This window comes from Crotalus tigris, unplaced genomic scaffold (genome assembly GCF_016545835.1).
Source record: "Crotalus tigris isolate CLP2741 ecotype Arizona unplaced genomic scaffold, ASM1654583v1 scf7180000024340.7048381, whole genome shotgun sequence".
NCBI lineage: Eukaryota > Metazoa > Chordata > Lepidosauria > Squamata > Viperidae > Crotalus > Crotalus tigris.
In genome coordinates this window covers 2,277,761-2,289,802 of record NW_024100510.1, presented here as the reverse complement: position 1 = coordinate 2,289,802, position 12,042 = coordinate 2,277,761, and the positions used below count along the sequence as shown (strand labels likewise).

The 12,042-nt window shown below is 51.3% G+C and overlaps 1 protein-coding gene across 3 annotated transcripts in view; it reads left to right on the top strand.

Annotated features, from left to right (window-relative positions):
• Positions 1-12,042, top strand: part of LOC120300398 (minichromosome maintenance complex component 3 associated protein) — a 90,639-nt gene that overhangs the window by 58,372 nt on the left and 20,225 nt on the right. For all 3 annotated transcript variants that reach the window (XM_039326351.1, XM_039326352.1, XM_039326353.1), the window contains exon 24: positions 11,601-11,991. In XM_039326351.1, coding sequence (XP_039182285.1) covers positions 11,601-11,991 — 391 coding nt within the window. The remainder of the gene's footprint in view (positions 1-11,600; positions 11,992-12,042) is intronic.

Sequence of the window (12,042 nt, the reverse complement as noted above, 5' to 3'; positions counted from 1 at the left end):
TTGGAGAGCAGGTTGCTGCTAGTCATTTCCTTGGCCCCCTTGCAGATCTTGCTCTTGGCCCACACATGGAACCTTTTCCCCTCACACACCCACTCCTCGGGCCGCCGCCACCAGCAGCTTGTGCAGGTCCATTAGGCTACCACCGCTGCCTGAAGCACCTGGCATGCCCAGCATAAAAGAGGTGAAACGGCTGGCTAGGAAGCCCCGCTTAGAAGTGGTGGAGCACGCCCACGCCCAGCAAGCCAAAGGCCACCCCAAGCAGGGAAAGCCGGATCTCCATTGGTGCCATGGCCCCCCAGTCCCAGCTAGGCTTGCGTGCCTCCCCCCATCTCTGCTGGGCCTGGGCTGCCATGATGCCGATGGGCATCCGGCTTTCCCTGCTCCAGTGGCCTTTTGCCTGCTGGCCCTGGGCGTGCTCTACCACCTCTAAATGGGGCTTCCTAGCTGACCGCTTTACCTCCTTCATGCTGGGTGGGCCTGCAGCTCTGGGTGGCGGCCTAGTGGACCTGCGCAACATGGCTGTTTGCCGCCAGCTGCAGCCATTTGCCACCAACTTCACCATTTACCATCTTGTGTGTCGCACCCAATGCTGCTGCAATGCGGCTCGGCTGAAAACAGCCATGGAACAAGTTGGGCAGGTTACCCCCTCATCTGCCCATTCAACTACAGCTTTGGTGGCTCTGTAGGCAGAGAAGAGAAGAGAACTTCGCAGCTCTGCGTACAGAGCCACCAAAGCAGTAGGTGGAGCACCGGAGGCTCGGGGAGGGAGGGTGCTGAAGTTGACTGTCGGGCCATTGGCAAGAGCAATGCATCTGAGTGGAAAGCAGCCTCGGAACAAGTGGGGCATGTAAGAAAAGAAATCCTCATTCCCTCCAGAAATTGCCTTTCTTTCCTTACCTGATTCCCAGCCCCGTGCTGCTCTCCTTTGTGATCCACTGCGTGCAAGGAAACAAAGGAAGTTTTTTTTGGGGGGGGGAAGGTCAATCAATCAATTCCAACTTCTTGTGAAAGATTGCGAAGTTGGAATTGATTGATTGATCTTTTTTCCCCAAAAAAACCCTTCCTTTGTTTACTTGCACGCGGCAATGGCGGATCGCAAAGGAGAAACGGCACGGGGCTGGGAGTCAGGTAAGGAAAGAAAGGCAATTTCTGGGAGGAGCGAGGATTTCTGTCAAATGTATCCGGTGTCGTCCGAGAGGTAGAACAACAGGAACGCCGGTACACATTGAACTCACCGATCACTTTATTGTGAAACTAGAACAAAGTCAGCACTGGGAGTGGTTTCCTCCCAGCGTCTTATATCTATGTGCCACGCCCCGTGTTCCCGCCCCCAGGTCCAAGCCGACATCCGCTCACATTGGATAAATGTCCCACCCTGTTCCTGTGCTCTCCCTTTCGCCGACGGAGCCCCGCCCCCACACCCCCCTGCTCGTGTGTCCAGCCTGCGCGCCGCCTTCCCGTCGCCGCACTTTCCCTGCCTACTGGGCCCCCTGTCAGGTAAGCAACCCCCCCTGCCAACCCTGCTGGAGCCCTCGGTAGGTCCCCAGTCCATGGTGTCTGCCTCGCCGGCCATTCGGGGGCTTCCGGGGTGGTCGGCATCAGCTGTGCTGCGGGGAATCCCGGCTCTGCCGCCGCCAGCCGTTCGTTGGGGCTTCCCCGGCCCGTACCCTGCTTGGCGTCTGTTCCCGTCTGTGCGGCTGCGCGGGGAGGCGGGGCCGCCGCCAGCCGTCCGTTGGGACCATCCCGGCCCGTATCCTGCTCGGCGGCTGCTCTCGTCAGTGCGGCTGCGCGGGGAGGCGGGGCCGCCATGTATCCCAGCCGGGGCCGATTACCGAGTGTTCCACCGAGCCGCTCGACGGTTGCCAGGGTCGGTAGGTTGCCGTCCACTTCCCCCCGTCCCCGTTTGCATGTCAAGCTCCCGGGAGCTTGACATGCGGCCCCTTCTACCATGTCTCCTCCTGGAAAAGAGAGGAGAGAGCGTGAGTACACAGCATTACACCCGTCTTGCCCTGGTTTTCCTGGATACCTATGGTGGAACGCTTGGATCAGTTTGGGGGCATTTATATCCCTCTCCCCTACCCACGTTGCTTCCGAGAGTGGGTACCCCCTCCATCGTAAGAGGTATTGGAGCTTCCCATACCGTTTTCGGGAGTCCAAGACCTCCTGCACCTCGTACTGGGACCCCGAGACTGGCCCCGGTGCCTGGGTGGGGTAGGGCCTCCCATGTGCAGGCTTGAGGAGGCTGCAGTGAAACACAGGGTGGATTCTACCTAATGAGGCAGGTAACCGCAATTGGACCGTGACTGGGTTAATCACTTTAGTCACTTGGAAAGGGCCCACATACTTCGGACCCAGCTTCCTGCATGGCACCTGCAATCGGAGGTATTTGGTGGCTAGGTACATCCAATCTCCTACCTTGAACGGTGTGTGCCCCGCCCTTTTCTTATCAGCCTGGGTTTTAGCACTCGCCTCGGCTTTCTTTAGGGCTGCCTTCACCCGTTCCCACAACCCTGTTATTTGGGCATACCACGCCTGGGGTGTCTGTTTGTTACCTGTCTCTGGCGACCATTCGGGTATGGGGTTAAACTCGATGCCATGCACTATTTTGAATGGGGTATATCCAGTGCTGCTATGAACGGTGTTGTTATAGGCCACCTCAGCAAACGGAAGTAGGTCCACCCAGTCCGTTTGCTGAAATGACACATAACTGCGAAGATACCGTTCCACCATGGCGTTAGCTCTTTCTGCCGCCCCATTAGTGCTAGGATGATACGCTGAGCTTAGTCCCTGGGACGAACCCAGCAAACGAATGAACTCCCTCCAAAACTGTGCCGTAAACTGCACCCCCCTATCGGATATAATCCTCCTGGGTGTGCCGTGGAGCCTATAGACATGTTGAATGAACATCCGTGATAGTCGTCGTGCTGACGGTAGACCTCTACACGGGACAAAATGCGCCTATTTGGAGAACAGATCGACCACAGTCCAGATTGTATTATAGCCTCGATTTTCGGGTAACTCCACGATGAAATCCATGGCGATCTCCTCCCAAGGCCGGGCTGGATTGGCTACGGTTTGCAACAGCCCCATGGGTTTTCCTATTCGATGCTTAGCACTGGCACACACATGGCATTCTTTTACGTATCGTTCTACATCGACTTTCATTTTAGGCCACCAGAACTGTCTACGTAATAAGTGTAGGGTTTTCAGGAACCCGAAATGGCCTGCCTGCTTAGTATCATGGCACCTCTGAAGGACAGACTTGCGTAGAACTTCAGGCACATACATTTTATCGCCCTTCCAGGCTATGCCATCTCGCCTGGTCAGCCACTCTGGATGTTCGTTTGCCCATTTATCTGTCAGCATGGCAGTTCTAACCTTATCTAACTCATCCCCGTGTGGGTTGTGAATTGCACCGTTAGCTGCCTCCTGATGTGTGCGGGGTACTAGTGCCTGAACTACCTCCTCACGCTTACTATGATACTGCGGCATCCGCGATAGTGCGTCGGCCAGGAAGTTCTTTCCTCCCGGCACATATTTTAGTATGAATTTAAACCGACTAAAGTATTGGGCCCATCGGACATGTTTGGGAGCCAAGCGCCTCGGAGACTGCAGAGCCTCCAGGTTCTTGTGGTCCGTCCACACTTCAAATGGCCGTTCGGCCCCTTCTAGGAGATGTCGCCATGTCGTCAAAGCCAATCGGATCGCGAAGGCCTCCTTTTCCCAGACGGCCCAATTCCGTTCAGCCGTCGTAAACTTTTGAGAGGTGTAGGCGCAGGGCTGTAATGCGTTGTCTTCGTTCTTCTGCAGTAGCACCGCCCCCACAGCAACATCGCTGGCGTCGACTTGCACTACAAAAGGGATGCTCAAATCTGGGTGGCGCAGTACCGGTTCGTTAGCGAACAATGCCTTTAAAGTCTCAAACGACTTTTGGCAGTCCATGGTCCATATCAGTGGTTGACTCGGGCGGGGTTTCCCTGGAAGGTGTTTTGTGCGCAGCAGCTCTGTGAGGGGCTGAACTACGGTGGCGAATGATGGAATAAACTGGCGATAGAAATTCGCGAAACCGAGAAAACTCTGCAGCTGACGCCTGGTTTTGGGGGCTTGCCAACCCAGTACCGCCTGTACTTTACTCGGATCCATTTCCACCCCGGTCCCCGAAATGCGATACCCCAAGTAATCTAAGCGCTCTCGGTGGAATTCGCATTTGGACAACTTTACGTAAAGTTGGGCGTCGAGAAGTTTCTGTAGTACTTGCCTAACAAGTCGGACATGTTCGTCCCTCGTCATGGTATAGATCAGGATATCATCTAAATAGACGAGGACCCCTCGGTATAGGTGCTCATGCAACACCTGATTTATCAACTGCATGAACACCGTGGGGGCCCCTTGTAATCCAAATGGCATAACGCGGAATTGAAAACTGCCTAACGGGCAGTTGAACGCCGTCTTCCATTCGTCTCCAGCCCTAATTCGTACCCGATAATAGGCTTCTCGAAGGTCTAATTTGGTAAAGATGCGGCCCTTTCCTAGATGTGCCAACAGGTCCTTCATCAGGGGAAGGGGGTATAGATGTTCGACGCACACCGCATTCAAGCCCCGGAAATCGACGCATAAGCGCAATGATCCGTCCTTCTTTTCTTTGAAAAGCACGGGAGCCGCTATCCGGGAACGGGCTGGCTGGATAAAACCCCTTGCCAGATTTTGGTCGATATACCTACGGAGCTCCTGTACCTCGGGTGGTGTCATAGCGTACATTCGCGGTTTCGGAAGTTTAACTCCTGGCAGTAACTCAATAGCGCAGTCCGTAGTTCGGTGAGGGGGCAGGGTATCACACTCTTTTTCGCTAAACACGTCTGCTAAGTCCCTGTACTCCTCAGGGTACGAAAAGGCCCCCCCCTCCTCCCGAGGCTGGGCTGCCAACGCTGGGACCACCGGGGTCTGCTCCTCCGTACCCACGTCTATTGGATTTGGGCCTATGGCCAGACGCACTTTACGGTAACCCCCCTCCCACCATATCGTGGGGGTCCACTTATCTAGCCATGCCAACCCCAGTATGACAGTCTCTGTCATAATGGGCACTACGATAAAGCGTAGTACCTCCCAGTGGTTTCCTAAGTCCATGCGTACCCGTTCGGTGACGTGAGTAGCTGGGATGCCCCCCAAGAGTGACCCATCCACCTGTTCAAATCGAATGGGTTGTGCCAATCTATATATCCGGAACCCACTATCCATCGCGACCTTCTTACTGATCAGGCAACGGGTACATCCGGTGTCTAGTAGTGCCTGGCACGGCCTCTGTACCCCCGTCACCGGACTCGTTAGAACTATGGGTAGTATGAATGGCCTAATGGGCCCACTTACCATCGGGTCGACGGACCCATCCTCCGGGCCATTCTCGTCGTCCCCAGGCCGGTAGCAGGCCACTGCTGCTGGCTCTGGATTGGCCGAAACGCCCCTCCTCATTGCCGATGTTGCCTGCTGGGTGATAGCTCTTGAACTCTCCCCCCCTTCCTCTGGGGGGTGGCTTTACCAATCGTTGCGGGTTTGCGCGGGCTCGGTGCTGGGCATTCGGCCGCTCGATGACCCGGCTGATTACAGCGGAAACACCGGAAACTGGTTTCCCCAATTGGCCCCGACGACTTGGGTGTTCCTCGTGGCGGCTCCTGGAATCCCTCACGAGGCTTATCTCCTGAGCGCCGTGGCCGTAGAATGTCTCCCACACCCCGATGTACCTCCTTAAGGCCCGCCTCTAATTCAACCACCACCTTGTACCAGTCCCGCAGCCTATTCGGGACCCCCCGGTATACACAAGCTTGGCGCAGGTCGGGATCCATCCCGGCCCGGAAATGATGCACCAGTAGTCGTTCCGGCCACGATGAAGACAATCGGCCGGCTAACCTGCGAAAGTCCCGTACGTATTCGATAGCTGGGCGCTTCCCTTGCTGTAGTGCTAGGAGGTCTGCCTCAGCTCTCTGCGCCCGGGTAGGATCTTCGAATCTACCATGCAGGGCGTCCAAAAATTGGCCCGCACTCCCCAACTCACGGGCATGGTCGCTGTAAAGGTCAGCTGCCCAGGCGGCTGCCTCTCCACGTAGTGCAGCGGTGATGGCTCCAACCATGGCCCATTGGGAGGCATACAATTGGGCATATTGATCTAAATGACTTATAGCCTGGCCTAGGAACATCGCCAGATGATCCGCATTTCCATCAAATGTGACAGGGATAGGAGGAGGTCCCCACAAACTCCCCGGACCCCATGGCCCCAGGGGTTGACCTGACCCGACGTTGGCATATCCGGGTACAGGCCCCTGCTGCTCCCTACCCCCTCTCACTCCAGGCCCTCTAGCCCCACTCCTGGGACCAGCCTGGGATGGTTGCGGCTGTCCCGTCGGGCCGCCCGACGGGAGACCCGTAACACTCGACCCACCCGCGGGAGGCGGCAACCGCAGCCGTGGACTACTCAGGCGGAATCTGGATGACGGGGTGCGGCCCGCAGAATCGTCCTCTGATTGCCACATGTTGGACGCACCCCTGTAGCTGGCCTTGCCAAACCGGTGTCGCAAAACCTCCATCGTATCGTGACCCGGGGCGTTGAGTAGCTCCAGTCCTCATCATCCTCGGAGGTGACACGCCTCTCTCTCCATTCCGAGTGGCCGGGCTTTGGCTTAGGCGTCAGGGGCTGGCCGGTCTGCACCCCGGCCAACGCCGGGCTGTGCCACCACTCCTCCTGTGACTTCGCAGCCCCTGTCTCGTCCACTCCGGGGCCCGGGTTCGCTGCCAACAGCAGCTTCGGCCGTACCACAGGCTGCTCAACCGTCTGGTCCAGCGCTGGCACGGCCTCACCCCCAGCTCCATCCTCCACTTCCCCCTCGGCCGGGGAAAGGCCCTGCGTGCCCTCCGCCATCTCACCTCCTCTGCAGGCACAGAGCCGGATAACGAAATGGAGAGTGCTGACTTACTGTCAAATGTATCCGGTGTCGTCCGAGAGGTAGAACAACAGGAACGCCGGTACACATTGAACTCACCGATCACTTTATTGTGAAACTAGAATAAAGTCAGCACTGGGAGTGGTTTCCTCCCAGCGTCTTATATCTATGTGCCACGCCCCGTGTTCCCGCCCCCAGGTCCAAGCCGACATCCGCTCACATTGGATAAATGTCCCACCCTGTTCCTGTGCTCTCCCTTTCGCCGACGGAGCCCTGCCCCCACACCCCCCTGCTCGTGTGTCCAGCCTGCGCGCCGCCTTCCCGTCGCCGCACTTTCCCTGCCTACTGGGCCCCCTGTCAGGTAAGCAACCCCCCCCTGCCAACCCTGCTGGAGCCCTCGGTAGGTCCCCAGTCCATGGTGTCTGCCTCGCCGGCCATTCGGGGGCTCCCGGGGTGGTCGGCATCAGCTGTGCTGCGGGGAATCCCGGCTCTGCCGCCGCCAGCCATTCGTTGGGGCTTCCCCGGCCCGTACCCTGCTTGGCGTCTGTTCCCGTCTGTGCGGCTGCGCGGGGAGGCGGGGCCGCCGCCAGCCGTCCGTTGGGACCATCCCGGCCCGTCTCCTGCTCGGCGGCTGCTCTCGTCAGTGCGGCTGCGCGGGGAGGCGGGGCCGCCATGTATCCCAGCCGGGGCCGATTACCGAGTGTTCCACCGAGCCGCTCGACGGTTGCCAGGGTCGGTAGGTTGCCGTCCACTTCCCCCCGTCCCCGTTTGCATGTCAAGCTCCCAGCTTCCTTACCTGTCACACTTTTCAGAGGCCGCTTTCCTCTCAACTGCGTTGCTCTTGCCAATGGCCTGACCGCCCATTTCAGCACCGTCCCTCCCTGAGCCTCTGGCGCTCCACCTGCTGCTTTGGTCAGCCTGCCAACCCCCACCTCAACCCCCTGCCCACCGCTGCCCAGCACGGCCACCCTGGGGCTGCAGCGGCTGGCCTGTCACGGGAAGGGCACACGCCCTACCCTCCCACCACCATGCAGGGTAAAGATGCCGTGCCTGACCTCGCCCAGATGTCCTCGCCTCCCCCAAGCATTTTTTTACTAACCTGCCTTTTAGCTGCATTCCATTTCTCCATTCACTTCTCAGCCTTTGCCGCGTGTTTGTGGGACTATCGGTTAAAAAAAAAGTTCCATCAGACTTTCTAACTTCTCACGAGATCTTCTCAGCAGTGAAGGTGAACGGAGCAGCTGAAAGGCAGGTTAGTAAAAAAAATGCTTGGGAACTTCCGATTCCTTCACCCAGTGAAGCAGTTGAGGGATTCGGGATTCTGAGCCCTCCAGCTGAGTTTCTTCCTGTTAGTGGACCCTAAATGGGCCAGAAGCCACCCCAGAGAGGTGGCAATGAAGGAAGGAAGTCCCAGGGACCTAGGAGAGACAGCGGTTGACCTGATCAGTCCAGGAGAAGCCTTCCAGAAACCAACAGGAGAAAGGCTGGCTTAACTTCAGAGTCCAGCCCAAGCTGCAAGCAACGGAAGTCAAAAGCACTATTTTAAGCTGATCATAAATAGTGTGCTTGACTCTAGGTAAGAACATTGATTTTCTCTATTCTACCTACTTTCCTGAAGGGGAGAAACTCCCAAGAAGCAAAAAAACAAAACAAAACAAAACAAAAACCTTCGAGAGTGAAGGGAGGGATGTTTTTTGCCTCACCCTTTTGCTAACAGAAGCAGCGAATAGAACCTTTCATGGAGGAATAAAATCTGAAAAATGAACCAGTGCTGACACCTACTGGTGGATGAGGATTATGACAGTCATGGTGAAATCTGAGGGGAAAACTAATTTGCCTGTGACCTTCAAAGCTTTAAAAACAAAGAACAGCTGAAGGAACAAAAACAAAACAAAAAAAGAACTGTTTTTTTAAATTCTCTGGACTATAACTATTCATTCAATTCTGACTCCAAAGCTATTTCCAAGGGAGGGGGGAGAAAAAAAATCTGGACTTTTGGTCATCATGGAAAATCAGAGATTTATAGGAAATACTTATCAAGAAAAAATGAATATTTTTCAAGAGGAGATATGTTAAGTTGCAACTAATTCAAAGAACAATGATTTCAAATCACAAAGAAACTCAGAATAACCTCGAAAATGTAAATCAACTCATCTCCAATTCAATTTTATACCAAAAAACCCCTCAGGAAAATACAGCAGAGAAGGAACAGACAAAACAGATGACTGAACATAAATTCGAGGATAGAGACTTGAAGATGAAATTCTACAAAACAAAGGAGTATGATCTAATTCAAGTGGAAAAAAAATTACAAGAAATACAAGATTTGAAAAAGACATATTTCAACACTACAAAATAAACTTGAGGACAAGAAAAAAGAGTGGATAAAACGTGCTACAGAGACATCAGGAAAAACACCAGAATTGAAGAGACAAAAAGGAATAAGAAAAGCAGGGAGAAAAAGAAGGAAATAGATTCCAAATAAAAAGGAGTGGGCAAATGCCCCTAACAAAGATACTGATTTACTTTTTGTATTTACAGCAACATTTGTGAACATATGAAAAAACCTTTTGATTCAGCAAAATACATTGATTAAGAAAGATACTGGGAAAAGGAAAAAGATTAAGGTGGAAACCAAGAAAATAGATGATGGGACTTATCAGAGAGAATACTTAAAAAAGAATAGAATTTGAATTTGTTTGAATATGGTTAAAGAAATAGAAAAATTTTGGAATATACTATTTTAAGAGGGATGAATTCTCTAAACAATATAGTATGCTTTTTCCTCTTCTCTGTTCTTTTTCTTGATATGAGTAATATAAAAAAGTTGAAATGATTTAAATAAAGGAAATGTTTTAGATACTTAAATGTGACTGAATTTAAGAAAATTATAAAAAAATGTTTTGAATAAGAGTTAAAGGACTAGATGACTAAATGTATTGAATGGAATGTTTAAAGATTAAAGATTAAATATATTCTTAATTATGGTTAAAATGAATAAGAAATTAAGGAAATAAATATATATTAGTCTAGGAGAGATATATATTTTAAGTAGTATGTTATTTCTTACGTTTCTTTACACTTGTTTTCCTTTCTTTTTCTCTTCTCTTCTTGCTTTTTTTCTTTTCATTGTTTTATCTATTTCTTAAGAAATGTAGTGTGAGATGGCTTATATGGAAAAAATAGAGTTAAATTTGTAAATGTAAATGTAATTAATTTTTGAGAAAATCTTCACCAGTAAGAGTATCTAGAATTTGATGGGAAAAATAAACTAAAATAAGGATTCTAACATGAAGTACGATAAGGCAACCAGAATGATTGAATAGAAAAGTAATATTATACTAATATGATTATTATTTTTAGGAATATTGGAAAAAAATTATACATTCAATTGTTATTTATCAAAACAATAAGAATTGTATTAACTCAATGTTTGCAAAAGAGGTTACTTTAGGGAAAGAGGAAATCAACTAAAATTAATATGTGGAATATGGATTATAGAAATTAATTGTTAATGATTGTTTTATAAATGTAACCCAGACAACACACTGTTCACCAATTATTGACATGTTTTGTTTTTTTTTAAAAAAAACCCATAAAATATATTTTTTAAAAAAACTGCTTGGGGGAGGCGAGGGCATCTGGGCGGGGGTGGGCGCGGCAACCTTACGTTGCTTGGCTTCGGCAAATGTCTGGCAGGGGGAGGGAAGCAACTGGTCTACCACCACGCTAGCACCGCCGCATTGCTACCCCACCCCACCCCTCGCACGGAGTGCCTACTCTTGCCGCTCTGCTCCACTCCCTGCACGGAATGGCCTGCTACCATTGCCCCCCCCCCGCATGGAGTGCCCTGCTACTGCTGCTCCTCCCCACCCCAAAGTGGCACCTTCTTTCCAGCTCCATCACGTCACTTCCTCCGCCACTGTGTGGGACTAAAAATAAAGTTCGATCAATCAATTCCAATTTTGCGAGAGTTGAAATTGATCGATTGAACTTTTTTTTTTTTTGTACATGGTGGCGGAGGCTAAAGCAAAAAGGTTTTATAATATCCAGTTGAAAAAGCCACTTGCCCGGGGAGATTTTGATGCATGTTGCTCCTGGACGGGACTGAAAGCCTAGGACTGGGTGATGGCGCACGTGCCTACAGAGAGGGCTCTGCTTGATGCATGTGGCACGTGTGCCATAGGTTTGCCACCACGGCTCTAGACAATATTAGAAATGATCAGGTCAGCATAATGACTTCTGCTCCATTCTTCATGGGAACAAAAGTCTAAGATGTTGGCTAAAAGGTTGACTTTTTTGTTAGATCTAAAAATAATGGTGTAGTACTAATGCCAGTGGACTGGTATTGGGGAGACCCAAGTTGAAATCCACCCTCAGTCATGGAAAGTGACTTACTGACTTGAGCCATTACTGACAGTCATTCTGTCAGTCCAGCTACTTCAAAATGTTGCTGTTGGGAGTGGGGAATGGGAGAAGGAATTGCTGTGTATGGTGCCTTGACTTTCTAAACAAATATAAATCTAATAACAAAATAGTACAAAATAAGAGGTGGACTAAAATGTTTCAGTCTAAGCAAGAATCTTAATCTGGGAAGGATTTGACACAGGATTGCACTTTACCTTTTCTCTTGTCAGGTTGTGAATTTTTTGTCTCTGCTTTTAACCACAGCTCTCTGAGGCAGTACAGTGGCTGGTCTCTCAGTGTCCACAATCTATCAAACTTTGCTGCCAAACCATCATGCAATACCTTGAAGATGGCCTTCAATATAATTTCACCCAGGCTTTCTACCAAGATAAGTGGGAGAGACATAAGGCTGGGTTACCCTCTCAAGACCCTAGCATCATAATAGAGCTATACAACAGTATGATACAGTTCCTGGCTGAAGTTGCCTCTTCGGAAGATCTCAGGGATTTGTCCTGGCCTGTAACTGAATTTGCAGAGGCTGGAGGCAACAGGTGGCTTCCCCACCTCCAGTGGAACAAACCCAGCCATCTTGCATGGCTAAAGAAGGCTCTGCTGTCCTTTCAGATTCCTCAAATGGATCTTCCTCCTTTCGGTGGTAAGAACCTCTATTTAAGGGCAATCGCAATTTTAATGTGCATACAGATTT